This window comes from Aspergillus brunneoviolaceus (genome assembly GCF_003184695.1).
Source record: "Aspergillus brunneoviolaceus CBS 621.78 unplaced genomic scaffold BO95scaffold_26, whole genome shotgun sequence".
Classification (NCBI taxonomy): domain Eukaryota; kingdom Fungi; phylum Ascomycota; class Eurotiomycetes; order Eurotiales; family Aspergillaceae; genus Aspergillus; species Aspergillus brunneoviolaceus.
Genome location: NW_020290756.1, coordinates 17,635 through 44,875, shown reverse-complemented (window position 1 = coordinate 44,875; position 27,241 = coordinate 17,635). Strand labels below are relative to the sequence as shown.

At 52.8% G+C, this 27,241-nt stretch overlaps 13 protein-coding genes across 13 annotated transcripts; 8 read left to right on the top strand and 5 right to left on the bottom strand.

Moving 5' to 3' along the window:
- The first annotated feature begins 33 nt into the window (after positions 1-33).
- Positions 34-2,014, top strand: BO95DRAFT_441882 (uncharacterized protein). Its single transcript, XM_025586289.1, has 2 exons — positions 34-151; positions 220-2,014. Exons 1-2 carry the CDS (start codon positions 46-48, stop codon positions 1,908-1,910), a joined length of 1,797 nt encoding a protein of 598 aa, XP_025443165.1. The 5' UTR covers positions 34-45; the 3' UTR covers positions 1,911-2,014.
- Positions 2,015-2,184: 170 nt separating this feature from the next.
- On the top strand, positions 2,185-4,472 carry BO95DRAFT_99990 (amino acid transporter). Its single transcript, XM_025592364.1, has 4 exons — positions 2,185-2,838; positions 2,903-3,414; positions 3,463-3,624; positions 3,676-4,472. The coding sequence occupies exons 1-4, from the start codon at positions 2,511-2,513 to the stop codon at positions 4,270-4,272; spliced, it is 1,599 nt and encodes a 532-aa protein (XP_025443164.1). The 5' UTR covers positions 2,185-2,510; the 3' UTR covers positions 4,273-4,472.
- Positions 4,473-4,518: 46 nt separating this feature from the next.
- On the bottom strand, positions 4,519-6,443 carry gmdA (putative general amidase GmdA; the record flags this gene model as incomplete). Its single annotated transcript, XM_025588933.1, has 5 exons — positions 4,519-4,649; positions 4,702-5,113; positions 5,173-5,220; positions 5,273-6,100; positions 6,162-6,443. The coding sequence occupies 5 exons, from the start codon at positions 6,441-6,443 to the stop codon at positions 4,519-4,521; spliced, it is 1,701 nt and encodes a 566-aa protein (XP_025443163.1).
- Positions 6,444-7,275: 832 nt separating this feature from the next.
- Positions 7,276-7,956, bottom strand: BO95DRAFT_430971 (uncharacterized protein; the record flags this gene model as incomplete). Its single annotated transcript, XM_025584987.1, has 1 exon — positions 7,276-7,956. One exon carries the CDS (start codon positions 7,954-7,956, stop codon positions 7,276-7,278), a length of 681 nt encoding a protein of 226 aa, XP_025443162.1.
- Positions 7,957-8,496: 540 nt separating this feature from the next.
- On the bottom strand, positions 8,497-10,671 carry BO95DRAFT_462723 (putative transporter; the record flags this gene model as incomplete). Its single annotated transcript, XM_025588932.1, has 10 exons — positions 8,497-8,570; positions 8,644-8,749; positions 8,816-9,149; positions 9,211-9,341; positions 9,408-9,798; positions 9,851-9,971; positions 10,036-10,133; positions 10,186-10,268; positions 10,340-10,476; positions 10,542-10,671. 10 exons carry the CDS (start codon positions 10,669-10,671, stop codon positions 8,497-8,499), a joined length of 1,605 nt encoding a protein of 534 aa, XP_025443161.1.
- Positions 10,672-10,950: 279 nt separating this feature from the next.
- BO95DRAFT_411553 (KamA family radical SAM protein) lies at positions 10,951-12,276 on the bottom strand (the record flags this gene model as incomplete). The annotated part of the gene is made up of 3 exons (XM_025584214.1): positions 10,951-11,268; positions 11,328-11,878; positions 11,925-12,276. The coding sequence occupies 3 exons, from the start codon at positions 12,274-12,276 to the stop codon at positions 10,951-10,953; spliced, it is 1,221 nt and encodes a 406-aa protein (XP_025443160.1).
- A 606-nt stretch (positions 12,277-12,882) lies between these two features.
- On the top strand, positions 12,883-14,153 carry BO95DRAFT_494349 (D-alanine--D-alanine ligase family protein; the record flags this gene model as incomplete). Its single annotated transcript, XM_025590785.1, has 3 exons — positions 12,883-13,242; positions 13,321-13,914; positions 13,971-14,153. The coding sequence occupies 3 exons, from the start codon at positions 12,883-12,885 to the stop codon at positions 14,151-14,153; spliced, it is 1,137 nt and encodes a 378-aa protein (XP_025443159.1).
- A 1,645-nt stretch (positions 14,154-15,798) lies between these two features.
- BO95DRAFT_441880 (FAD-binding domain-containing protein) lies at positions 15,799-17,888 on the top strand. Its single transcript, XM_025586288.1, has 2 exons — positions 15,799-16,448; positions 16,504-17,888. Exons 1-2 carry the CDS (start codon positions 15,845-15,847, stop codon positions 17,526-17,528), a joined length of 1,629 nt encoding a protein of 542 aa, XP_025443158.1. The 5' UTR covers positions 15,799-15,844; the 3' UTR covers positions 17,529-17,888.
- Positions 17,889-18,290: 402 nt separating this feature from the next.
- BO95DRAFT_513643 (uncharacterized protein) lies at positions 18,291-20,911 on the top strand (the record flags this gene model as incomplete). The annotated part of the gene is made up of 10 exons (XM_025591615.1): positions 18,291-18,533; positions 18,582-18,912; positions 18,993-19,076; positions 19,148-19,305; positions 19,364-19,494; positions 19,552-19,669; positions 19,726-19,843; positions 19,906-20,156; positions 20,233-20,287; positions 20,374-20,911. The coding sequence occupies 10 exons, from the start codon at positions 18,291-18,293 to the stop codon at positions 20,736-20,738; spliced, it is 1,854 nt and encodes a 617-aa protein (XP_025443157.1). The 3' UTR covers positions 20,739-20,911.
- Positions 20,912-21,046: 135 nt separating this feature from the next.
- On the bottom strand, positions 21,047-21,437 carry BO95DRAFT_441878 (uncharacterized protein; the record flags this gene model as incomplete). Its single annotated transcript, XM_025586287.1, has 1 exon — positions 21,047-21,437. Exon 1 carries the CDS (start codon positions 21,333-21,335, stop codon positions 21,048-21,050), a length of 288 nt encoding a protein of 95 aa, XP_025443156.1. The 5' UTR covers positions 21,336-21,437.
- Positions 21,438-23,427: 1,990 nt separating this feature from the next.
- Positions 23,428-24,056, top strand: BO95DRAFT_462716 (ribonuclease-domain-containing protein; the record flags this gene model as incomplete). The annotated part of the gene is made up of 3 exons (XM_025588931.1): positions 23,428-23,476; positions 23,554-23,597; positions 23,667-24,056. 3 exons carry the CDS (start codon positions 23,428-23,430, stop codon positions 24,054-24,056), a joined length of 483 nt encoding a protein of 160 aa, XP_025443155.1.
- A 1,219-nt stretch (positions 24,057-25,275) lies between these two features.
- On the top strand, positions 25,276-25,860 carry BO95DRAFT_360905 (putative carbonate dehydratase; the record flags this gene model as incomplete). The annotated part of the gene is made up of 2 exons (XM_025582495.1): positions 25,276-25,515; positions 25,570-25,860. 2 exons carry the CDS (start codon positions 25,276-25,278, stop codon positions 25,858-25,860), a joined length of 531 nt encoding a protein of 176 aa, XP_025443154.1.
- A 365-nt stretch (positions 25,861-26,225) lies between these two features.
- On the top strand, positions 26,226-26,944 carry BO95DRAFT_441876 (carbonic anhydrase). The gene has a single exon (XM_025586286.1). It carries the CDS (start codon positions 26,335-26,337, stop codon positions 26,896-26,898), a length of 564 nt encoding a protein of 187 aa, XP_025443153.1. The 5' UTR covers positions 26,226-26,334; the 3' UTR covers positions 26,899-26,944.
- Positions 26,945-27,241: the final 297 nt, after the last annotated feature.

The following is a 27,241-nucleotide window of genomic DNA, read 5'->3' as shown; positions in this document are numbered from 1 at the left end:
GACATGAGTCTGCGGATGTGGATCACGCAGCCGGGGTCCTTGTTCATGCAGTGGGAGACTTTGCGCTACTCTGGAGGTACTCTCCTGGGCATTATTGCACTAATCGCGACTCTTGTTTCGATGCTTTACACCACTGCTGCGGAAGCTCTTGGTAAGAGATCGACCGATCGACTTCCCTTCGCCCGTCGTTCCTAGTGCTGATTCCATGTCACCTCGCAGTGTCCCCCAAGTCAGCGATGGGCCCCGTCTACGAACGAATACTCTATGGCAACGTGTCTACCTCCTTCGCGAATCCCACCTACCTCGAAGCCCAGTGCGACACTCCTATCACCGCTACGATCGACCCCTCCGCCGGCCGGAACGAGACCTGCGTTTCTATGGAGATTGTCGGTCGGGCCTACCACGACTTCGAGCAATACATGCAGCAATGGAGTGGGCTAGCGCAGGCGAACAATGCAACCTCAACGTCACTGAGAACGCGTATCAAGCCTCATGGGTCATTGTACGATAATACTACCGTCACTGGAAGTTGGATCGAGGTCACGGACATGAAGGCAACCTCCCAGAAATACAAACGAATGGTGAACAATGTTACCGCCGCGTTTCCCCATGGAGGACTATACGAGGCGGCGCGCAATCCTCGAAATGGGATCCGGCAGCCGAATGGGGCCACTGGAGACGGGAAGTACATTCTCCAAGCCTCCGTGCCTGCCCCGGCAGTCAATGTACTCTGTGCAGGCTTGTCGAAGGAAGAGCTGGAGCCCATCATCTACACGGAATGGCCCGATCACGAGCCCTTCAACTCCACAACGTGGTACACAGAGGCTCCCGCATATTATCAGAGCACAAATCAAACCGTGGTGGACGAGGTCTTCGGTTTTGCGCCTGGCACCTACCACCCGGCTCCCGTCTTCCCAATTTATCCGACCGAGTACAACACGATTTTCAATGCCAAGGTAGAGAACTCATCTGCTCTCTATCTGCTGGGAACCGCCCCCACCGGTCACGATCCCGGTTATGTCCTTTGTGCATTAAAAGCCAAGCAATCTGGTTTGTGCTCGGCCCAATACCAGGTGGACTCAAGCGGGGCCGAGCTGAGCACCCGTTGTGAAGATCCCACAGACACGCTCCAGTACAGCCGTCGGGTTCCGGGTGTCGTAGAAGACAACTACGACATCAATTGGAAGAGCGTTGGCTGGCTGTGGCTGGATGCCGTCAGTCTAGGATCCGGAATCGCAGGAGAAGACGCCAGCATTGAACGGCTCTTGACCCAGATGGTTCCTGCCTACGACAACAGCAGCAACACTGCGTCCCTGAATGCCAACGTACCTTCGGTTGCGGAAGCCATAGCGGTCCTGACCAGTGTCACTCTTATGATTAGTAGTCAGGATGCCCCTTACGTTCCCTTTTGGAACTACAGCGGCTATGCGAATCAGATCCTCCCTTCTCCGGTGCAACAGATCTTTAACGCCACTCTTCAGTCATCGGGCTATGCTTCTGGCCACGCCGTCAACTGGCAGAAGAGCTTCTACGTCGTCCTTGTCTTGGCCTTCCTCACGAGTGTCCTCTTCATGGCCTTTTTCATGGTCGAAGTTCGCGGCCGCCTCCTCAATGATTTCACCGAGCCTTCGAGTATGTTCGCCTTGGCGATCAACAGTCCACCGACGGAACGATTGCATGGGGCATGCGGAAGAGGGCCCACGGGTCGCGAACTTCAGGATCGCTGGCACGTGGGCATGGTCGAAGATAGCCACCATTATTACATCCGGCCCATCGCTGACGGAGAATTCACGCCTCCCGATCCTGGGTCTGATGATGAGACAGTAAAGGGGGGAGGAACTCACCTTGCCGTCCACGAGTACCGCAGCGTCTCGCGCGGTGCTGCTACCCCAATGTCGTTTTTGTATTAAGCCGAAACATCAACCTCGACGAAGCGACTCATTAGAGATCATGTTAGATTTAGAGTAATGTAATGTGTGTGTACAGACAAGTCGATAGCCCGAATATCACATGACGAAACTATCTGTGTCGAACTGTAGTAGGATCAAAGCTTGACCACCTCTCATTGACTCAGCGAAAAGGAAACACGCAAGCATGTCAGTCAAAATGCAATCCATACACTACAGTACCGTTCTGAATGTCGGGTTTGAGAGAGGAATGATGCCTCAGGCACACAGGAACTGGTCATATGACTTTAGTGGCAGCGGATAAGGGAGGAGTCACATGTGAGCGTCAACCATCCACGCGGTCAGCGACGATAATATCAAACCAGCTTCTCTCCATTCTCGCAACTTCCCCCGGAGACATTTAGTGAGTGACCTTCTTGCGGACACCTCCACCGGCCTCTTCTGTTTCCCAATCGAGTTCAGGTTCAACGGGGAAATCAAGTGCGGGGCAGAGGCAGCATCAATCTGCGCGTCTGATGGCGTGATCGCATCGAAGTGACTCCTGCATTTGTTTCTCTGCTTATCACCATCCTTCCACTAAGTAACCCAACAATCATTGCAATCATGGCTTCTACCCACGACTCCCCGGATGGAGCCGCCCAGCCGTTACTCACTCAACCGGACGAGAGAACCTATGCAGCGACTGCCCAAGAAGGTGCGACCGTGGAAGATCACCGCCCCGGTGCATTCAAGCGAAACCTTGGCACCGTCGAAGCTTTCGGCATCATCATCAGCATCGTGATCGGAAGTGGAATCTTTACTTCCCCCGGGTCAATCGACACCAATGTTCCTTCGCCCGGAGTGGCTCTCGTGGTATGGCTTGTAGGTGGGATCTTAGCCTGGACCGGCGCCACGACTATGGCCGAGCTGGGCACTGCCATTCCTGGTGAAGGTACCGATCCGTCCACTACATTGTAACCCCTGCTTTTTCCAGTCGCTGACAGAATGTCGTCCAGGTGGCGTGCAGCCGTATCTGCAGTATATCTTCGGTGATCTCTGTGGCTTTCTGGCGGCCTGGACGTGGATCATTGCTGTCATGCCGGCCACCTTGGCCATTCTCAGCATCGTGTTCGTCGAGAGCATTTACTCGGCAGCTGGTGTGACTGATCAGGCTGCAGCACTGTCGCACAAGCTGCTGTCCATTTTGATTCTTGTCGTGGTCAGCGTTGCGAATTCTATCAGCACCAAGGTCAGCACGCGGCTCAATGGGTTCTTCGTCAGCACTAAGTTCGTCACCATCGCTGCGGTGGTGCTAGCGGGGCTTGGTGCTGTTATCGCCCATCTGGCCAAGTCCGACAGTGCCCATGGATCCCGAGACTGGTTCCAGAATCCCTGGTTCGGCTATCGCAACACGGTCACTCCGGATGGAAAGCTGATTGACTGGCATGACGTCGCTGGGTGGGAGATGCTGGGGTATTACTCGACCGCCTTGTACGGTGCACTGTGGGCTTATTCTGGCTGGGACAAGGTAAGGCACTTCTCTCAGCGGCCGGCGGAGTCATTGACATTTTTCTAGGCGATCTACATCAGCGCAGAACTTTCCGCTCCGGCGCGCCAGCTTCCCTTGGCTATCAACTCCGCCGTGCCTATCATCATTCTCTGCTTCATTGCGGCCAATGCGGCATACTACATTCTCCTACCATGGAACGTGGTCTCCACGACGGATAGTGTGGCTGTTGTACGTTTAAGTCCTACTGCCTCTGTTCGTGGGCGCAGCTAACGCCATCAGACGGCCATAACGCATCTTCTAGGCCCCGCAGCCGGCATCATCGCCGCGATCTTGATCTGTCTCGTAGTCGCCGGATCTCTGCTGGGCAACTCCTTTGTTGCGGGCCGGATGGTAGTTGCTGCTGCAAACAGGAACTGGCTGCCGCAACTCCTGGGAGTTATCGGTCAGCTGGGACGGTCCTCCTCCGACCAGAACTACAGCCTCGGCTCCGATGCACCCATCAACGCCATCGTCTTATCGACCATCTTGCCAATCTTCTATATTCTCTTTGGCAACTTCCGAGCTCTGCTTACCTTCAATGGTCTGGGAGAGTACTCGTTCTTTTTCCTGACGGTGGTTGGAGCGATCATGCTGCGCTTCCGCGAACCGGACCTCGAGCGGCCCTACAAGCCCTTTCTGGGGATTCCAATTGTCTTTGTCCTGGTGAGTGGGTTTGTGGTGACGCGTGGGGCGGTGTTTGCGCCGTTTCAGGCGGCTATTCTGATCGTGCTGTGGGTGATTGGGGCGGGATTCTATGCTCTTCGTAAGCGGTGGCTGAAAGGGGGACAGAGGTATGCTGCGGTGTCGACCGGGGAGGGCGAGGGGGAGGCGGAGTAGTGCTGCGCGGCGAATTGTTGTCTACTCACACGATGACAGTAGAGGATTCGAAGTTCATCGTGTTGCAAAGGGTGCAGTTTTATGCAACGTGAAACGTGAAAGGGGAGTACTGGGTAGTGCCGCCGGCACAATAGTTTAAGGCAGTAAATTAACCTAGAGGGGGCAAATGAACACAGATTGAGAAGATCCCAGCAACCGCAACTTGAAAAAGATTTCTGTTCATTCGTCATCAGAATACCCCGATGGCTACATCCTCTGGGTAGCCTCATTGATAAGACCCTCAACGTACTGAACCAGACTCAGCACCTTCTCCTCTTCGAAGCGGCGACCCACCAGCTGCAGCGCAACTGGAGAGCCATGGCAATCGTCGCAGTCATCTGTGACCGTTAGCGCGCGTGCTTCATTCATATTCACCAGACAGATACCTACAGTCTGCCTGAACCTCAGCATCCATCTCACTCAAGGGCACAGCCGGTCTGTGCTCCCCATCCACCACGCAATCCACTTTCGTGACCGGGAGAACCGCACTGGAATAGTCGAGGACATTGACAAAAGTGGTATACACCCCGTACTTAAACTTGCCTGGTCGGACCGCCACTGAAGGGCAAGCTGGGCAGATCAGCGCGTCCACCGGCCGTGCGGTCCCGGTGAGTGTGGCCGTGGAGTTCCAGTAGTCCATGTACGCTTTCTGATAGTTGCGCTTCTTGACATTCAGGGCTGCCACCTGTGCAGCGCTGAGGTGCGCACTCGGCTGCAAGAAGCACTCAGGGAGCTGTTCCTCGCCGGCGAGCGCGCGGTGGGCTTGGACGTCTGTTCCGCCGTCCATGTGCCATGCTTGCATCTTGTGCGGTCAGCGTTCTTCTTACTTTTTTTTTGTTGGAATCCGGGTCCAGTACGTACCGCAATATCGAAAGCTGTGGCATGACTCGGGGGATTCCAATCGATAACCTACACACTAGGTAAGTTTGGAATCCATTGCACCGCAAGCGACACCACTCACCCGGTGGCCTTTTTGCTCCAACAACAATTTTACCAACCCCAGCGCCCGCTGAACTGGCGGATGGGGTCTTACCGTGCCATCATCCTCCATGATCGCAAAAGCAAGCCCCTTGTCCTTCGCCGCAGCCCGTACGCGCTCCTCCACCGCATGGCGCCAGGGCATCTCCACCACCAAGGGATCCACAAACCACGGCTCCTGCGCCAGCACCGCCTGCACCAACAGCTTGAGTCCCTGGACACTGGTCGCCATCGGGCCGACTACCGAAAGGATAGTGTTTTGCCCATCCATCGAATTGGCCACTCCCTCGAAGGGCAAGCGCCCGGCCGAGGGCCGCAGGCCGTGGATCCCATTGAAGGCGGCGGGGACGCGGATGCTCCCGCCGATATCCGTCCCGAACCCCACCGTCGAGCCCCGCAGCGCCAGCAATGCCCCCTCCCCACCCGAGCTGCCCCCCGCGGAGAGGTGGCGGTTGACCGGGTTGTACGTGTACCCCAGGATGTTGTTGCAGGTTTCCCCGGCCATCAGGGTGGTCGGGACGCTGGTCTTGCAGTAGAAGACTGCCCCGCTGGCGCGGAGGAGGCGGACCAGTTCGCTTTCTTGGTCTCTTTCGTGGGGCGGGAGAGAGGTGCGTGGCTTCCCTTCGAAGGTGTCGATCCAGCCTACGTAGCCCATGGTCGTTTCCACCCCCGACATGTGGAATTGGTCTTTGAGGCTGATGGGGAGGCCGTGTAGTGGGCCTAGAGGCTTTTGGTGGGTGGTGAAGTAGCTGTCTAGTTCTTTTGCGGTGGACAGAGCGCGGTCGAAGCAGATTTCAAGCAGGCAGGGGACCTATTCTTCGTGGTTAGGGTTGCAGGGGTGTTAGATAAGCATGGGCGGGGAGGAGACAAACGAGCTGGTGAGCCAGGGCTGCACGGTGGCAGAAGGCCGATGCGACCTCCACTGCGGTCCATGTGCCCGTTGTCGTGTGAGAGACGATGTCCTCGGCGTCGGACTCAGTGATTTCAATCTCCCGCGGGGAAAGATATTGCTGGATGTATGTTCCGGTCACATTGAGTTGGATGTCGAGGGTGGGGATGGGAGCGGGGACGCGCCATTCGGTGGGAATGGCGGAGAGGATCGCCTCGCGCTTGGCTGAGGCTCTGGCTTGCCAGGCGGGTTGAATGGGTGTCATAGTGAGGTAGAGTAAAATTATGGATGGGATGCAATACAGGTGCAATGTCTGAGAAAGAAATGCCGTGGTTCCTGCTAATTATTCATTTGCTCAGACGAGCGGGGGCGCAAGATTACCGCAGCCGACTCACGTGTAGCTCTCTTACCTCGACTATTGCCCGTGTAATGGCTAAGTTACAGTACAGTCCATACAGTACATGAAAGCTGCATGGTGATTTCAGCTCGGTCCACAGGAGAGACCAAGAGGGTCATAATGATGATATCAACTATGCCACCAAGATGCTGGTAAAACATTTGACACCATTTTTGTTCAAAATCCCGGTAGTGTCAAGGAACCCGGCCATCTTTGACTGTATATCCGCCCAAGTGTTCGTTGATCCCAAGCCCCGAGGAATCGAGGTCCCGTAGCCTTGAGATTTACTGTATTTGCTATAGCGAGAGCTTTACATCTTCTTTTCTTTTCATTGTTCCTTTTCATCTTCTCCCAGCTCTCCTTTCGAAGCTCCAACACTCCGGCTTTTTCCCATCTGTCATTTTGCTATCTATTATGAAACAAAGCCGACCACCTAGACCTATCTAACATCTGAGGACGCCTGGACGGCTGATGTTATTTGACTCATGAACACTGTTATGATTTACCGCTTAGTATTGGTAGCTAATGTGAGCAGCAGACTGCGAAGAGACGAAATGAACAATCTGGGATTCTGAAGAACAGGTACAATGAATGGCAGGCTCTTGTATCGGAAAATTAATTGTGGAAACATTAAGAAAAATACGCCTACGTCTGCAACAGGTGAAGACCTAATGCTACACAGTGGAGATGAGCCCTGGGTCTAAGCCTCGTAAGGGATCATTGGGATGTCACGATAGTGAACATCGCCCCTGAATCCCAGAAGATACTCCACGAGGAAGAGCCAATACTCAACGACATCGAAGGAGTGCCTTCGGTCATGAACGATGGTCCCTGGCGGCGTGATGATGCTTCCGTCTACCCGACGGCGCTCGTATAGCCCGAATTCACCCATGCGCCAGATCATCCCAGTAATCGGTGTTTCCGGAGAGGTGAGGCGTTCCATGATATCCAGCTCCATCGCGAGCCAGACGGAATATGAATACCAGAACGGGGCCCTTGAAGGCGTGGGTCCAGACAATAGGCAAAAGAACCTTCCTGTGGTAGGGTGGCCCACGTGCAGCACTTGAAAGTCGACATCCCCCGTATGCCGGGTGGCGTGTGTATGTTGGTAGCCCTCGTCCGGCGGGAATATCTGCCGGAGGAGGCCATACACGCAGAGGGGAATCCTAAGGTTTAAATCGTCTGTGACAGGGCTCAAGGGTTCCTGTTCTCCCTCGAATGGGGGAATAGTGAACTTGTCTTCGGAAGCTATTGAAGAACTGTCTTCGCTCGACGCGCTAGGGATGTCGCCTTCCTCAGGCTTAGATGCTGAGGATTCCCCTTCGCTTGGCGAGGGAACAGCCTGTTCCTCACGTGTATGGCGAGATCCCGAGACACCCATCATAAAATATGCAGATATGGTAACTTTCAAGTCCGACGTTCTGTAGTAGAGGTGAAATCCTTACGGAGCTCGTTGCTGGGTGGGATGGAAGTTATGAATCATCTTGGCTATACTATGTTTAGATGTTGAATATATACTTGGGTCACTAAGGGTGGAATGTGCTATGAGATTGGGCGAGAGTCGTAATTTCATCCTTTATAGACGGGACTCGACGGTTCCAAGCGAAATACATCTCCTTCCTGGCATAGAATCTCCTTTGTGTCATACTGATAGCCGGAGCATGGCAGACAGCCCGACAAATGATGATCAGTTCCAATTTGAGGGCAGTCTTGCTGGTGTCTCTCACTAGCTTCTTTGTTCATTAATCTCATCAAGGTGCGGGATCTTCCTGTTGATACAGAAAGCTTAGAAAGCTTTGGTCTGGCTCGTGCATTTTTGACTGATTGAAGACCGTGTCTAATCGAAAGGAGTAGCTTCGTCATCCCCTTTGATTGCACCGCGATAATTTAATCGGCATGGACCAGACAATCACATCATTAGTTATTCTACCAGGTCGCCGGTATTAGTACGCATGAAAATAGCCAACGCTGCTCCGCTGCAAACAGTGGCAAAGACTAGAGATTCTGTCAGTAACGCCGATGTGCATCAATCGCGTCAACGATGTCTTGCATCCAGGGTATCTCATACGTGGTACATATTGAAAAGCCTGCAGGTAGCTAGTCCGCGCGATCTGCTGGATGGCATCGCCAAGGGTAAAGGAAAACCGCGCGTCATCGAGGACGTGATGAATTGTCTATGTGAAGCCAATCAACGACAGAACTGAAATTGGGTTGGGCCTGATAGCCAGGCGAAAACTTACCTCGGACAGGCCAGGCACCCTGGGCATGGTCATCGCGAGACTATGTGCAAACATCTTCTGGATCATTGCGGTGCTAATGGCAGGACCGACAATAAACCCGAGTGACTCACAAAGTTCAATCGTGCCAATACACGCGGGCATACTTTCTTTCGGAGAGGTAGTGGTCAAGCCGATGAAATTGACGGTGTACATGAGCCCGGTTCCCAGACCCAGGAGTGACGGGAGACCGGCTTGCCAGATCGTGCAGCCACTGCGCCACTCGATGAAAATCAGGAGGTAGGCAAGAGTGGTGAGGGCATGAGAGGATATCCCGAGTTTGCGATATCGCTTGTATCTGCCAATAGTACATTTCAGTGAATCAATACAACACAACCGGAACCCGAATGCTGACCTACCTTTTTATTGCATATCCAGCCGCAAGCCCCCCAGATGCGATACCCAGAACATTTCCAACAAACGCAAAAGATGCCCATGCGTCACTCCAGCCCTCCACACGGATTAGATACGGGGTTAGGTGCGTTAGGAGCTATCCATTATTCCGTGCATCAGTATTTCCTAGGGCAGAGAGCGATTTCTTATCTGGGAGACTTACCGCGCCACGCCCTATGTAAATTAGAAGCTCCATCAGACACCAAGCCCCGAAGGGTCCTTTTATTAGATGCACTGGTAGCAGCGGGTTCGTGGCATAAAATCCCTCCACGAGGGCGAACCCAACACCAGCCACCAGAGTAGCCACCAAAAGAAAGAAAATGACCGCTGCATTCTGACCTTCTGCATCCGGAGCAGTCACATACTCTACCAGAGCGCTCAAAGCCACAACCATGAATGTCAGGGTTAGCATACCAGAGACATCAATGTCTTTTTTGTGTAATTCTTTGGGCTCTCCATGCATTTGACGGTCAAGGTGAGCCAGTGGTGGTGGTTTACCCCACATCATAGCAACAAGACACAATACGGCGAAGGGAATCTGACCCAAAAACGACCTGAAAGACATCAGGCCTCAAAATGTGTACGGCATGGAAAGGGGATACATACAATCGCCAACCGACTGTTTGCGTCAGAAACCCGCCAAGGGGAGGTCCAACACTGCGGCCAAGCATGTTGATGGTGCTCGAGTAGCCGTCATACAGTGCCACTTCGTGTGGTGGGATCAAATCTGAGCAAAATTTCTAGTCAGTCGCAAATTGGCACACCTCGGTTCGGATATGAAAGATGAATACCTGTGATGATAACGGAGGTCATTGCGACCATTCCAGCGCCGCCTACACCAGCAATGACCCTCGACCCGGCTAACGTAACCAGAGAGCCACTGACACCGCTGCATAACATTAGCATCACACCAAACCAGCTTGATCATGGGCCAATTCTACCATAGGAAGCTACCGGCAATGAAAACGGCATATGATCCCAACAGTGTCTTTTTGCGACCGTAAATGTCACACAGAGCGCCAATCTACGCAGGCACCACTTACGGGTTAGTCGATACGCACGATACCCATGTCTGGACTTTGGAGGCGTACGTACCACCGGGCATGCAACACAACTTCCGCAGTTGTACGCGACCAGTAGCCAGGATCCCAGGGTGAGCTGCTGAAACTCGGAGGCAATCGAGGTGTAGGTCGAGATCATCAGCGCCTCGTCCGCACTGGCAATGAAGCACCCTGGGCGTTGGTCAGTGGATATTGCTGCGGTAAATGAATGGACCCGGTGTCTAAGTCCATCTTACCGACGAAGATAGCGTAGAGGAGTACATTTGGTGGTCGGTGATGTGGGGGTGCAAAGTCCTCGGGTTCCTCGATGTCCGCCTCCGCACGTCCGGAGGATGGGAGAGTCTCTAACATATGCTCTTCACTCATGACGGACGGGACAATGGCATGCATCAGTCGAGCCTTGGTGTTGACATAAATCCAGACTACAAACGAAGCAGGTGTCCGAAGATTGGAGAGGTCTGGAAGCAGTTTTTGGCTCGCTTGAAGAGATAGATGGTAAGTGATTTTACAGTCGAATCCCCGATCGGGCGGCGTTTGCCCTAAAAGGGGAAGCGGGCCATGATCGGTATGTTTTGGATGCAACGCTGCACTCCCTTGCATTTTTACCCCTGAATCAAATCACTACTGAGTGCTTAGGTGCAGTTTTTACGAGCTAAAATCTACCTTCTCCGTGCTTGTCTCCTCTGTTGCTGAAGGCAAGGACCACATGGGGTCGTGGTACTCATGAACAGTGTCCCCTTTGACCCCCGGGGCTGTGAATCTGGACACGCCCGTCAAGGGATCATAGCTGTCATAAGTTTGCGCCAGCCGCTTGCCACCGCCACCGGGAAGGTCGACGACGAAGGAGGGGGTCATAAAGCCGGCGATCGTGCCGCGGATCTGCGATTCGAGGTGCAGAATGTCGCGCAAGGGGGTCCGGAGATCCTCCACCCCCCGTACCATGTCCCCCTGGTATACGTAATACTAGTAGAACCTGTTAGTCGGACCTGCTCCCCCGGCAGAGGTACCGCTGGAGAACTCACCGGTTGGACATTGATGTCTGCCAGCGTCCGGATCAATCGCTTCATGGTGTGGACGTCATTGTTGACCCGATTCAGTAAGACAGTCTGATTTCGAACCGTCACGGCATGACGGAAGAGGTGCTGCGCAGCCTGCTCGCTGATCCAGGAGATCTCTTGCGGGTGGTTGAAATGCGTATGCAGGGCGATGCTCTTGCCTTGCGCCCGGCCCTGCTCGCTGAGGGCGATCAGCGTGTTGGCCCACCCGTCATCTGGGTCCAGGATGCGTGACGGGCAGACAGACAGCCCTTTGCTCGCGAAGCGGATCCGTCGCACGTTTTCCAGACTCAGGAGTCGCTCGCCGATTTCTTGCAGTTGCGGTGGCTCAAGGAAAAAGGTGTCGCCCCCGGAGACGACGACATCGGTCACGGCTGGGGTCTGCGCAATGTAATCAAACATCGGCTCCCAGTATTTTCGGAGTGGGAGAAATCGCTTTTTGGAGACCGACTCAGTTTGCGCCCCTACAGAGTAGGATCGGGTGCAGAACCGGCAGTAGACCGGACACACAGAGCTGGCTGTGACAGGTTAGTATCACTCAAGAGATAGGTTTGATATTCTTACCCAGAAACAGCACCTTGTCAGGATAGCGATGAACCAGGCCTTTCACGGGTGAGTCATGCGTCTCGTTTAACGAGTCGAGGGTGAGCTTGGGATGGTCGGGCTGGTACGAGGAGCCAACCGGGATGAATTGGCGTCGAATTGGATCGGAGTAGACCTCGTCCCAGTTGATCAGCGCCAGAATGTGGGGTGTCAGTCGAGTAGCCATCGGTGCCTTCTTGAGTCCGGTCACCACATCATTCAACACCTCGTCACGAGTGATTTCTCCGTGACCCGACGGTGCTGTGACTTGGGGCGGAAGGACTCCAGACAGAAAGGCAAGCAGAGACGGGGTGTTCTGCAGCGAGTGGTGCATCTATTTGATGATCAGTCTGCGAATGTAGAGGAGAGCCCCAAGATAGAGTCACCATACCTGCCACTTGTAGTTCAAAAACTCGTTCCGAGATACATCCATCCAGGCGGGCACCTTGCGCCAGTATTCCCAATTCCCCGTGGGCGATGGATGGAACTGAGGGCTGCTGACCACCGATGACCATCGCACCTTTCCAACGCTCGACTTCGCAGTGCGTGAGGAGAGAGTCATGGTGGGTGGTTTTGTCGGCTGTGTGGGAAATCAATGCCCCATGCCCAACCGTGCCCGGTTTATAGCCCCTCGGTCGGAAAACTCGGTCTAGACATTGCACAGCGTAAATTGACTCCAAGCGTGATTAACTCAGATCGGCCACTGAGATGTGATGTGTTAAGCTGGCATTGCGTGCGCGAAATGCAGCAATGTACGTCCATGCTGACGTGTCCACCGCTTCTTTGTAATGCAAGGGATGATCGCCCGCCATCGCACACTCTGACTGGCCTCAAAACCGAAGCTTCTCCATTACACCATCTTAAGAACCAGTGAGGGGCCTCACTTGGACCTCGCGACTAGTACGGCACCCATTGCCAAAAGCCTGCAGCACTCGAAAAGATGACCCTCACTCCAATCACGATAGCGTTCTTCTATGAGACAATCTCGCTGTACCTAGGCAAAGGCTACAGCCTGGAGGAGTGCCTGGAATTGGACAAAGATGAAGCAATCGACAGCATGATCGAGTCGCTCCGCGGACTGGGATATCGAGTGGTTCCTGTGGGGGACATGGACGAGCTGATCCAACGCATTGCGAAGGGGGAGCATCGGGGATGGGACTTAGGGTTCTCGATCTCGGAGGGGATGCACGGCGCCGCTCGCGAGGCCCAAATCCCCGGCGTGCTGGAAGCATACCGTATTCCCTGCGTCTTTTCGGACGCTGCAACCCTGACCATGACACTCGACAAAGCAAAGACCAAGGTACTCTCTCCTCCTGCATCATCTCTGTCTACTCGACGAGAGACGCGATCGTGCTAAGCCCAGATTCCTGCCCCGTAGATGATGTTCCAATACTACGACATCGCCACCGCGCCGTTCGCCGTCGTCCCATCAACGTCCCAGAATCCCCTTGAAGATGTGCAAGCAAGCCCTCACGCAGTCGAGTTGACCGCATATCCGTTGTTCATCAAGCCATCCTGTGAAGGAAGCTCGAAAGGCATTTATCCGTTCTCCAAGGTTCACAACCAAGCGGAGCTCGAACAAGGGGTGCAAAAGCTACAACATCAATTTCCTGGGCAGAGTATCCTAGTCGAAAGTTATCTGGCTGGCCGTGAGTACTCGGTGAGTCTGATCGGCACCGGCCAGACCGCACGTGTGCTTGGGACCTTGCATCTGGACTGGGAGGCTGCGCAGAAACGCCACGGGACACAATCCGAGAGTGAGAAGGATCCGTTCACAAGAGGGTTCCTGGACGTTGACGCCAAGAACCGAGCGAACGATAAAGAGGTGATGAAGTTTGCGATCGAATCGTGGGACCCGGAGGTAGCGGCAGTCGAGGCGCTCGCCTTGCGGGTGTGGAGAGTCATGGGCTTTCGTGACGTGGGACGTGTGGATATCCGGTGCTCAGCCGATGGGAGACCGCATGTTATTGAGGTCAGTTATCAGCCACCCCTCCCAGAAATTGCCAAAGTCATGCTGAAACTACTCAGGTCAACCCTTTGCCTGGATTATGTCCAGGGTATTCTTTCCTGAGCGAGACGGCTCGCCACCATGGAGTATCGCACCAGGAACTTCTTGCTCTGGTAGTTGAGAGTGCAGTAGAAAGATACCCACATCTCGCGCAAAGGTCACTGGAGCTGAAACAAGGAGGTTTAAAAACCAAAGCGCAGTGAGCGCACAGCATTGTTTCCTATGGATGTAGGTGTATATAGGAGCTTGCGATATCTGCCGGCTGTTTGCCTAGCGCATCGCAACCAACCGCGACGGGGTCTAAGTCTGGGTCACGGAAAGCACGAATGTTGGCGAAGTCGAAGGCTTCTTGGTTCCAAGTTCCATTGGTAGTCCATGAGGAAAAGAAGTACAGTACTAGTATACTTTGCCGCGGATCGTTAAAGAAGCTCTCCGAGAACCAGGTTCTTCCGAAGAGGACTTCAGGCTTAATGCTTAGTCATAGAGCAATGCTTGAGAGAGTCAAGACTGCAATTAGTAAGCTCGAGCCTCGAATTGTAATTTGTGAGTGAATAAGAGTGCATTTAATGAACAAAGGGTGGAGCCTTCTTTATTATCTTCAATGTGTTGTGAGATGATAAAGAAAGCCCAGACTAGCTAAGCATGAGCAATGGTAGTGCTTTGCTACTGCATAGAAATTTCTTCGAACATCCAATGTAAAGTTCAGGTAACACGTGCTGCATTATTTTTTGACTTATGAATGGACCTATCTTGCCTGATGCTTCATGGCTTTATCCCGTCACTGAAACATCTTGTGAGCCTGTTGGTTGAAACTCTCGATTGCTCTGGCCTGGGTTTGGCACTTTGACCAACTTTAACTTGAACCAGCCTTTCAGAATAGAAAACAAAGGCTTTCCTGCTCAGTACACTGCCTGAGACCTGGGTGCCACAAAGCTCGAAAGGTATATATATCGCAGTAACGGCACCAAACTCACTTCACAAACAACCCACAATAACTCCCACGCCGCCCCGTAACGCTCAGATGGGCTCCAGGGCATCAGATTATATTTTTATTACCATGGCTGATAGCATCTTAGTGAGTGTTTTGCGGCAGGCGTTCGAAGGGGAGCCGGGATTCGACTTTCGAGTGATCCAGGGGCCAGGCGGCCAAGAGCCACAGGCAGTCAGCGTGTTTAAGGATGGCAAGTGTTTCCAACACATACTCCTGGGCGCACTCGACAAGCCAAATACCGCTAGGGTTCTTCTGGAGCCCAAGCTGGAGGAGATGCGACAGATAGCCCCCCCTGAGTGGGAGATGGTTCTCGGGTGTGCATACCAGGATGGCAAAATCATGGTATGGAAGCACGTTCGCAATGCTATTGGCGATGTCCCGGTCAAGCCCATGGAGATCCGAGGCGTCCGCATTTACAATCTCCAAGACTCGTTCGAGAAGGGACTGTTCCTGGGCATTTGTTTCTTGATCAAGGGTCACCTTACCAAGCAGCAATCGGTGAATTGAGGTTCTTCTCGGTTTCCACACATAAGAACAGCGACCAACTCAGCAGCTTCCAAGAGATCAGTGTCATAAAACGTAACGATTTATCATCTCTGATCATAGGCATAATCCACGGGTCTTTTTTCAAAAGCAGTCTTCCATCAATGAATCCAGAATGTAAATCCAAAAATATCTAGTTTTCTTTAGTGCTGACATGCCCTAACTATGCGCCTCCAATGGGGGGCCAGCACACCCGCTTGGTCTTGCTTACTGTGGGTCTGAACCCGTGTATCAGTGCGGCTGGCTAGAGACATTTAAAGACCTCTTTCTCTCTCCCTTTTCTCTCCTTTTTTCTTTCTTTCCCTTTTTCCTTACAACTTTGGATTCTCGGAATGCTCTGCCGCCTGATGACATACCAACATGGGCGCTCTTCTCCCTTCGGTGGCCATTGCGACAGCCCTGGTAGTGCTGGTGTTCCGCTTCTTGGGCAGGTTAAGCTCACCACCTGAATTGAAACCTGCCCCGCAAGATGGAATCCCCCCAGTTCCTCATCTTCTGGGCGAAAGGCTAGTGAAGGCTCTCCCGCAAGGGAGCGTGCTACTCCTCCACCGCGACGGTGAACTCTTCCGCCAATCGCTTAGCACCTATTTCGCCCGACAGGAGCGCGACGTGGTTCAAGCGGTCATTGTCCAGCCACGCACCACTCAAGAAGTGTCGACCGCGATCCAAATCCTCAAGCAGGAGCATCAGCGGCGACAAAGCTCCGGAGCGCTGTCCGATAACACTCTGTTTGCTGTTCGAGGCGGAGGCCAATCCCCACTGACGGGAGCTGCAAGTGCCAAGGGCGGCGTCTTGATCGATCTCACCCACTTCCGCGAGGTGACGGTCGCCGAGGACCGAGAAAGTGTGGTGATTGGAGCTGGATCCCGATGGGGCGATGTCTCGCGCACCTTGGACGAATTGAATCTCGGGGTGGTGGGAGGCAGAAGTGCCGATGTCGGAGTGGGCGGGTTTACGTTAGGAGGTATTATAAGTCAATCACCACATTGTCTTTTCAACGTATTAACGCATTCAACCAGGCGGAATCTCCTTCTTCACTCCCAGGTACGGATTAGCATGCTCAAATGTCATTGCATACGAGGTTGTGCTGGCCTCGGGGGCGACAGTCACGGCCACAGCGAGCTCCCATCCGGAACTCTGGCGGGCACTGAAGGGTGGCTCCAACAACTTCGGCATCGTCACTAGATTCACCGTGCGCTGCTTTTCCTCGAGCCCCATCTGGAGCGGTTACATATATGCACCCGGCTCGCAATGCACCAAAGCTCTTCTGGCTCTTCATAACAGCGTCAAGCGGATGGATCCTAAGAGCAGCGGTGCGGAGGTGGATAGTTATGCCGCGGGAGCCATTGTCTGCGATGTTTATCTTCAGCCCATCAGTATGCGGCTGCTTGCTCTACAGCTGGCCTATACCAAGACACCAGAATCCCCGGAACAATGGCCGGCCTTTTGGCAACGTTCTGGCTTCTCCGCCCTGTGGAGATACTGGAGCACCCACAAGGTGCAATCTGTCACTTCCGCCGTCGAGGAGGTCAACCGGGGCTGTTGGCCCAGTAAGCGAAGCTCGTTCGGGACTACCACGATCAAGAATGACTTGGCTACCATCATGGCCGCCCACGACGTTTTTCGAGAGGCAACAGCGTCCCTGCGTAAGGTGGAGGGGTCTATGTGGACAATGGTCATGCAGCCTTTGCTGCCCTCGTGGACCGCAAAGGGCGACCCCAATGTCATCGGTGTCCACGAGAGCACAAACGAGCCACTAATCATCATTAATATGTCAATTGACTGGGACGGTGCACATAACGACGAGTATGTTTACTCGGTGGTCCGTGGGATTCTGGCCAAGATAAACGCTATCGCTGAAGCCAATGGCAGGACTCATCCTTACCGGTACTTGAACTACTGCGAAAACTGGCAGCGTCCATTGGTAGGGTACGGCGAGCAGAAGTTGGAGTTCCTGAGGAAAATAGGCCAGCAGTATGACCCAGACGGTCTATTTCAGACAGGCTGTACCGGGGGCTTCAAGTTGTCGGCGTCGGCGGATTAATCATTAGAAATGCTCGATGGATATCTTTAGATTTGTATGACATGCGTCTCATTGACTACGCTTGAAATCGTCAAACGGATGAATAGTTGGATCGATTATCTGAGATGTACAGCGCTACGCCTCGGTGGAAGCATTGAGAACGAGCAACCCATAGACCTCAGCACAAGATATTCCAAGACTTTGATGATTTCAGGCATGTTTTGCATATCGTCAAGGGCACCGGTGTTGCTAGCGGGCGGTTATAAGCCTCACTGCTCTTGTTGAAGCTTCCTTTTCTTCGATTACATAGTAGGATGCTTCTCAGTGAGGTAGCCTTTAATATTCCAATATATGTGGAAATCCCGCCACTGTGATATAAACTACTATCAATGTTTCGCTCTATCCTTGTAGTCCTTCTTTGAAGCAATGAACATTCAATGAAGATTTCGTAGAGTCACAGCGACACAGTACAGGTGTAAGGCAGAGTGCATATTCCAGAAAGCGACAGGATGATCTGAGGATTCAGTATGATAGATTGTCGGAAGAAAGGGCCGCAGAGCGATATGTGTAACCCCAGAGGAAGAACATGTCTACTCCTCAAGTACCTTGATCTGAGCTGCTTTCGCAAAGTCTTCGACCTGTTTGATATTCTGAAAGTGTTTCCGTTAGCCCTGTCAAACCATCAAGAACCCGTGATGCAAGTTCAGGCAAGACGACTTAGTTCAGGTCCATGGTTCAAACAACACGTACCTCGTCATATTTGGCCACAGCTTCTTTGATACCATGGCTAATATTGGATTCTCCGATAGCCAACAATGGAGAGCTGGTGCCCCTTTCAATCTTGTCGATGGCCTTGATGACTGGCTCAAGCGTCTCTCCCAAATGGCGAAAGGTGTCTTGGATGGTCTGTATGCCTTCAATTGCTTTCTGAACCCTCACCACCAAGTCATCAATCTGGGACCTCAACACTTTGAGCGTGGTCTGACATGTTTGAATATCTGTCACATCTTTATGTCTGCTGTTCCAGTTGGCCAGTTCCTCTCCTGTCGCTCGGCAAGCTCATCACTCTCTTAGAATCTTGCAACTCTGTATCCCGAAGCGCAGCCGAGAGAGAATGCAGAGGTAACTGCGGCCTCTGACATCGAGAATAAGCCGCAGATAAAGGGCGTTCCTTTTGTCATAGTCGATCTCGTGTCCACGGTGTTGGCCAAGGAACCACGAGAGAATTTACCCCAATCCAATTTAGCATCTGATCTCGAAGGCTTACTCGGGGCCTCGGGCTCAGGATTGAATACTGGTCAGCTCGGAAAGAACGCGGAAATGATGGGCAAGCTGTCATCCCTGGAGCAGAGCTATGCAACGTCACCTAGGCTGGTTCAGATGAGATCATCGCTAGCATGCAGGCGTATGACCACTGACTGGTTCCAAAACAACATAGTACCAAAGATTACACCGAACCTGCCGATGTTACGGAAATGCAATAAGAGAATATCTTGATCAACAACCGGATTCTCCATGGTTACACGCATGTTCCCGGGACTGGACTCCTGGCCAAGACCCCAAAGCGAGGTATATCAGCCCTCCGCTTACACCGTGGTTGGTTGTCGTAGTAGAGGGTAGGTATCCACTAACAGAAATAGCCTTCGCGATTCGTCGTCCAGCGGGGGCACCCTCTCCCCAGCTCGGCGAGGTAGCGAAAGTCCCAGCCACTCCTTCGCCACAGGGAAGTGCGACGGGAAGCTCTCAGGCTCCCGCCAAGACCAACGGAGCGAAGAAGGATTTTGTGAAGGAATACTTGGTACGTAGAACTTTAAGACGATACCGGCGTGCTGTTTACTGACAAGAAACCTCCCCAGAACACTGTTCCTGGTGTTCCCTCTTTCTACGTGGATGATGACTCCAAGGTCACGGTTACGGAGACGAGGACTGCCTTCCAACGGTCCATGGCTAGAGAAGGGTTTACTTCCACTGCCATCGAGGCCAATGCGTATGTGTGGAGTCCCATCTGGTATCACAGTGCTGACGTCTTTCACCCCCTGTTTAGGAGCGGACTCCCTTTCGGCAAATCGCTTTCAGCATCTGCTGCTCTGACGGAGGAGAACTCCTATAAAAAAGAGAAATTGGATCAAGAGACAGATTCCACTTCAAAAGTGGCCTACAAGGTAAGCGGTTTGCTTGCACAAGAGCCACGTTGTCTAATACACTGATATTGTCATAGTTTCCCCGCGTGGCATTAGATCTATCCTCCGAGTACCTGCAGCTGTCCGATGAGTGCGTGAAAGCCATCAACAACATTCACAGTGAGAACGACAAAATCAAGTTCATAAATGACTACGGTAAGCCATTCCCTCTGGTCACCTTTCCGGCGGCTCGAAATATGCAGGCGCTTGGGTCACAGGTGATGCGTTCCCCAGCAAGGTCATCCTGGGCGGGTTTCTCCGTAGCAGCAGGGATGTCAAAGTCAAGACTACTGAGCAACTTGATGCAGCCAAGGAAGAGACTCGCAAGGCTGCTGGGCTCAGTTTCGCAGCGCCGCAAGTGAGCTTTGGCATGAATTATGCGAACACTACTAGTGAGACAAAGACCTCTAGCCAGGGTCAGACGGTCGGGAATGCTGCCTTGACTTGGGAGGCCCGCGGGGGAGATACAGTGCTTTGCTCAAAGTAAAGTAAGCCCGAGCTCTTGACCCTCTCCGATGGCAAACGAAGCTAAAGAGTCTCTTCAGCCCTTCAGCATGGGCAGCGACCGTAAAAGACTGTCGTTATTGGAGAATCACCGAGGTGAGTTTTAGATTGCAACTGCAAGCTTTTCTCGACGACACCTGGTCTAATCCCAGTGACTGAATTAATACATCAATCACACACAGTGTCCCTGGTCAGCGTGATCGACGGTATCGATCCTAACATGGCGCACAAGGTGGAGTACCCAGACCAGGAGCATGGAAGCACTCCAGACAACACAAAGCTCACGGAAAGAGAGCTCATCGATAAGGCAACAAACCTACTTCAGGGTCCAGAGACCTCCAGACCGATGCAGATCATACTCAACGCTTACAATGCCGACAATGACAACAGGCAATATAATGACTGGGTCACGAAAGAAAAGCCCCAAAAGGTTGACCTTCTGAGATTAAAGAACGTGACGAGCGCATGGTCAGACATTTCGCCCTCACAGCAGATCTACTGCATTATCTTTCTCCACAAGGAAAAGAAGCTGGATGTGTTCTCTTGAGTCCGATTGAGGCAATCACCACCGAGTAGAATGACTTGCTGGCATAATCAGCCCCAGATTTCGCAGTCCGCACGAGCCTTTTCCAGAGGCAGTGTGGTGCCGCGGTTGTGCCTGTATTTGTACTAGGAAAGCCTCGATAAGGGTTTCCATGGCATCTATTCAATTTATTGCACCTCCATGTTTCGTTATTGCTCTGTGCCTTCGCCTGGGGCTGTTGACAATTGTGCTACAATTTCCATTACCAAATAGCTCCTACTCATATCCAATGAACTTGATACAATGCTCTAACACTTGGTTGCATCTTTTCCATCAAGCCTTCACCACAAATCCGTAAATGTTGTTCGAGGCATTGATATCACCCACCCCTTGCACGGTTCGATATACCCGCGAACAACTTCCTTTCATGTTGTACACTTGCAGTGTCCGAGCGCCCGATGATCCCGACCAGCTAATTTTCGCGCCCTTGGGAATGTTGACAGCGGTGCAGCGCTGAGGGTTGGTGCCCGTCCATTTCTGACCGTTGGCGCGAAGCTCCCAGGCGGCAGCAGTGGTGGATGTGCCTAGAAGGAATGTGATAGCCAGGGTCGTCAGTTTCATTGTTAAGGATCACTGGCCAAGGTTGCGATAGTGTGGTTGTGGTCACAATATATCTTGGAGGAGTTACCCAGCAGATGGTGAAGCCTTCATCGGATGCAGGGTGAGTAATCGGGCAGGTACTTCGGTTGGCTTTCGGAAGAGTGAAGTCCCTGGGTTTTTATACCTTTCGAGCATTGTACAGCAAAGGCTGACACTGACTGACATCATGCGAGCTTCATTATACGAGGAAGCTCTAGCTCGTTTCGTCAATGTATTGTTGGGGAATGGCATTTTTTCCCTGGTTGCCTTCGAGCTGGCCGGATTTGGCAATTTCAGTGGCGAAGATAAGTCGATTGCCGAGGATTCATCGATGTTACCAAGGATGCAATACGAGAGAATCGACTGTCGATACGGCATGAACCTATCTCAATTTCCCTCATACTGAGGACTCTTGGGCACGTTTGGTGCATACTATGTTGTTTGGAAGACATGCACAACATCTTGAAGAGCCAGGTTGGTCAGCAAGCAGTGAGAGATTTTGGATTCATATCGCGGCACAACATAGGGCGCGCGAAGGTAGATCTGCTGGAAAGTCCATTCACAACCACTGTGAGCCGAATAATCCTAACATGAGTCGGAGTCCCAAGCGCCTACTGTCCTTTTGCCACTTCCCTTTTTTTCCCAAGTTGTGAACCATTATGGTTGGATCAAGGATAGTATTCGAGCTAAGCCCGAAACTGCATAAGCGGCATTGTGGGGATGCTTATGTAATTTATGCCGACTTATGCGCACATCCAGCCCACCTGTCACCACAAATGCTTTCAACAAATCTCTCAACGGTGGCAATAAGACATAGATACGTCTCGTCTTCGAAGCTCGGCTGACAGCACGAAGTATTCCGTAGTGAATGGGTTGATGTCCAGGCAGTGCTTTTCCGCCACCCTCAAAGTAGAGTCTACTGCTACCTACAACATGAACGGCATCAACCAGCCAATATCTGTGCCCAGTGTTTTGCTGGTATTATGAAGTAACCTCATCAACCCTCGACAACTTCAATTCGTCAGTAGATTTGATCCTCCCCTCCGCTTGCTGCGATATATACTCGCCCCGAATGTGAAACCTGTAGACCGTGGTCTATGCTAGAGGTGATGTAGCGGAGCTTATTGCATTCGCTAAGCGTCGAGCGGCGATCTACACGCAAACTGTGCCGGTAATGCAATAGATCCTGGCCTTGGCGTAGATGCGACTGCAGCAGCAGCAACAGACAATGATAATGTCATCAATCATGCTGCAACGCGCGCACAACCTGGTCGGGGGGCGTCGCGCCCAGTAGGTCTCGGTGACAATCTGTCTCAAAATTCGATGGTAGGGTTTCAATACGCGACGTCACCAAGAGTTACTGGAGCTTCGCAGTTCAACCGGGCCCTGGGCATGATTTCGGTTCAAGTGGACGAGACGGCGCGCGTTGCTCAGCTTGAGGCTCAATGGAAAACAGTGGAAGAGAACACACTTTGGCCGCAATTTTCCACTTCATGTTTGTAAGGCCCTGGATGATTGATGATCTACGTGAGTCAGTACCTCCTTATCTTGTGCCCCGGCCAACATACCAGTTGGCAGTCCATCACACCAGTGCACAATGCCTCATATTGTACTTCATAGATAAAGCCGAATATCTGTAAGGACCGGTGCTGGAGCTCAACCACGTGCTCAGGTATAGGCCCTGATACGGCGAGGTCGCACTTAGGCTGCATGCTCCTCCAGCCGGCTGAATCATCACATCTGCCAGCACACCGTCACATGCTTGGGTCGTTATCGTCGATTGGGTGCAGGGAAGGATCTCCGGCGGAGTGTCAGGCTGACGGGGACTGCCGCGAGGACCGGACGCGGTGAAGATTCACAGGCACCCAATCTATATCAATCTATATCAATCTATATCAATTTGGATTGGTGTGAGAGAACTCTTCATGCTTGCGGATTCGACAACGTGCCCGCCTTGGCTGGTCTTGGCCCCTTCTTGGCATGGGGTTTATCTTATCACCCACTTTAGTCGAAATGCTGGTTGCTTGTCTTGCAGGTCGGTGATAGGAGATGGCCGATGAGGAGAACGAAGAGTATGGACGGCAACGACTACGATGAAGACGGCGCCGACGACGACATAAATAGTCTGTGATTGCTAGGGGTAAAGAGATATCAGCCTCACACTTGCAGTGACATCCCTCCTCCCTCCTCCCCAGATCAGCGAGCGATCCGGCAGGCCAGCCAGACATGATGTTTCAGTTGCAGGTGGGAGACATTACCTTTCGATTGACACTCGACGTGGGTGATGTGGACATACTGACTCAAGCCGAATAGACCGCACTCGCGTGCCTCCCTCTCCTCCTCTCCGCCGCACTGGCCTCCCCCTTCCCGAAGGAGAAGGTCGAGCGTGCCAGCTGTGCCTATACTTGTGGAAGCCACTGCTACACCTCCAGTGCGGTGAGTGCGGCGCAGGCGGAAGGCTACTCGCTGTACAAGTCGGGTGAAACCCTCAACGACTACCCGCATGTCTACCATGACTATGAGGGCTTCGACTTTAGTGTCTCGGGGACCTACTATGAGTTCCCGATTCTGAGTGATGGCGACGTCTATGACGGGGGATCTCCTGGGGCCGATCGGGTTATCTTCAATACAGCGGACAAGTTGGCGGGGGTGATCACTCACACTGGAGCCAGCAGTAGCAGCGGCTTTGTTGAATGCACTTAGGAATTTCCTATCGCCTGGACTGTGGGAGTGGCAGGTCTTTCTTCAGATGCGACCGGGGTTATTGAGCCTGCTCTCTCTCACAACTCGGATGGTAACTGGCTGGCATATTTGAGCACCGAGTCAAATTGCATACCATCGTCAGTGTTGTTCGTATTCTGTGTTTGGATGTGAATCAACTATGTTCATTTAGGTCTGTTTCTGACTTATGAGCATTATATACTATGGCAGAGGAAAGTATTTCGTCATTTCTCTTTATTACTGGCGTGGACGACAACGGTGTCAGATCCCTCAGTAAGAAGGACGATATCAATCTTCAAGCGATTGCTTGACCCACCGGGAGGGGGGGGCGGATCCATGGATCGATAAATCCATGGCTCCAGTCCCGGCCGAACTCTCGGCCCCTGCATTCTTCTGTATTGATTCATTTTCTTCTTCAGCCCCACCCGCCCTCCTTCGGCCTTCGCTCCGAGCCTTCTTCTACATAGTACATAGTACGTACCTCGACGAACCCGGGAGTATCGACTTTTGTCGCTGCCTCGCGTCAAGACTCGCCCCCGGCTAGTCAAATATAGTCATTGAAGGCCAGAGTATGGGAGTCATGGTTCAGGAGACTATAGGTCAACCATCCAGAGGGTTCTTGTGGATTGTCCGTAGTGCTGAATTTCGGCATAACTCATCTGGCCACGGACGGAGAGGGTACGGCCGAGTAACGAATGTGCTGAGATCGGGCCCGAGAATTGTGACGAAAGATTGTCTGGATCAGGGGCAAACATACTGTTCGGTATGGAGTTCAGCCCGCTCCGCTCCTATGATGGCCAACCCTTCGGCCGATAACACACGAGGAAATGGAGAGAAGCTCGGAAATTGCCTGCATATTATTGTATTGTCATGCGGAGGGTCGATCAAATAACGGCCGGGATTTGAGCCCACCGAGATATCTCCGCTTCGGCCGAGTCCACTTGGTCTTCCAAGTTGACAATCGATGATCGATCCGTTTATAGTTGCGCGTGTTTCAAGTCATTGCCCGACGGGAGTACTGGGGCAACCTCTCTCTATGTCCAGCTGTATAAGAACCATTCTTGATCATCAAGCATTTCAACCTCACCGCATCAAACATCTTTCGCACACATTTCTACTGATGTTCTGCTCTCGTCCCGCGGCTTTCCCTCGACTTCTTCGACCCCAATTCGTGCCCTCCCGCGCCGCACCACTTCACACCATGACAGACCAGGTCCGCACCCGCTACGAGCTTCGTCAGGTGCAATCGAACTCAATGCCCTGGCAGCGAGCCCCGGGCAAGCAGGTGCTGTGGATTGGCTGCTCGGATAGTGATTACGATGAGCTGGAGACCCTGGGTCTCCAGGCCGATCAGGTCTTGGAGTATCGCAATCTGGGGAATATGGTGATCGACGACCTTTCGTGTCAGACCACGCTGGGCTATGCATTGGAGCTACTCAAGGTCAGTGGGAGGGAATCGGCGTTTCGCTTCACGCGGCTAACAATTGGGTGGCAGATCCGGGATATTGTCGTATGCGGGCATTACGGCTGTCACATTGTTCAGGGGAAGCCCAACCCTTGCGTTCCGGAGCCTTGGAGCAGAACCCTTGACATGGTTCGTTCGGCGCACAACCACGCACTCGACCAAACCAGTGGTCAGGAACGGGACCGAGCCATGGTCGAATTGAACATCCTAGGCCAGGTGCAGTCGTTGAGTCAAGCACATGACCACGATGTGCAGGTCTTTGGGGTGGTGTATGACCGCGCATCGAAAACGGGATACCAGATTACGGAGGCTGGTTGTTGAAGTTGGTGTTAGATTGTTGTTGGATAGAGAAATGATACCCAATAGAGCGAACTAATAAGAGCTGCTGCTGCTGCTGCTGCTGCTGATGATAATGATGATGATAAAGATAAGGCAGGAACTGCGTGGCAGGGTGGAATGGGCAGCCGTAGTTCAGCGGGCGGGGCACACACGGAACGGAACACACGTGGCAGTTCCTCTCTTTCCCCTCCTCCTCCTGGTTCCCCCCCCCAGCAGTCCCAGTCGCAATTAACATCACATCATCACAACAATGTGCTCTTCCAAAGACACCCCCCAAGAATCGGTCCCCGAGTATCTCAAACACTCCCATGAGCGGGTGTTTGAGAACAACCGGGCGTGGGTGGCCGCCAAGAAGCAGGAAGATCCCGCTTTCTTCGAGAAACTCAACGCTGGCCAGACCCCCGAATATTTGTAAGAGACAGACCGACTAGCTGTTTGAGGGACGGTGGTAGTAGCATGGAGACTGACCTTGTGGACCCCCTCCCGGTTTCTAGATATATTGGCTGCAGTGACAGTCGCGTTCCCGCCAATGAGATCATGGGGTTGGAGGCCGGGGAGGTGTTTGTTCACCGCAACATTGCCAACCTGGTCCCCAACACCGATCTCAACGTCATGTCCGTCATCAACTACGCCGTTCGTCACCTCCACGTCAAACACATTGTCGTCTGCGGCCACTACCAGTGCGGCGGCGTCAAGGCCGCCATGAGCCCCTCCGACCTGGGCCTGCTCAACCCTTGGTTACGCAACATAAGGGATGTCTACCGTCTGCACGAGCGCGAGCTGGATGAAATCAAGGATGAGACCGCCCGCTACAAGCGCCTCATCGAGTTGAATGTCGTCGAGTCGTGCCGCAATATCATCAAGACTGCCGCCGTGCAGCAGAGCTTCCACGAGCACCAGTTCCCCGTCGTGCATGGCTGGATCTTTGACATGGAGACCGGCCTGCTCCGAGACTTGGAGATTGACTTTGAGGAGACGCTGCGGGACATCAAGAAGATCTATAACTTGGCGCCGGTCTGAGGAACAGCCGGGTGCATCATTAGAAAATATGTTACCCCAATGCAAGAACTATTCAATTATTGTGGTTTCCCAGAAAATATACACACGAGGCTAGAATAGTACAAGAAGGGATTCAGGGCTATCATATGATTGGGTGATCGCATCATGTGGCAGCCCGGCGGCGAAAGCCGACAATTGCCTTGTAAACAACTACCAGCACCCATCGGCATGCCTATTTCATGGCTGGCTCGGATCATCGCACAGCAAAATTTAGCAGCACTGTCTCGAAGCTTCTCAACCCGCCGATTCGGTGAAGGGTTCGGGGCAAATGCATGATTTCCGGCCTTTGGCTCCGTTATACACT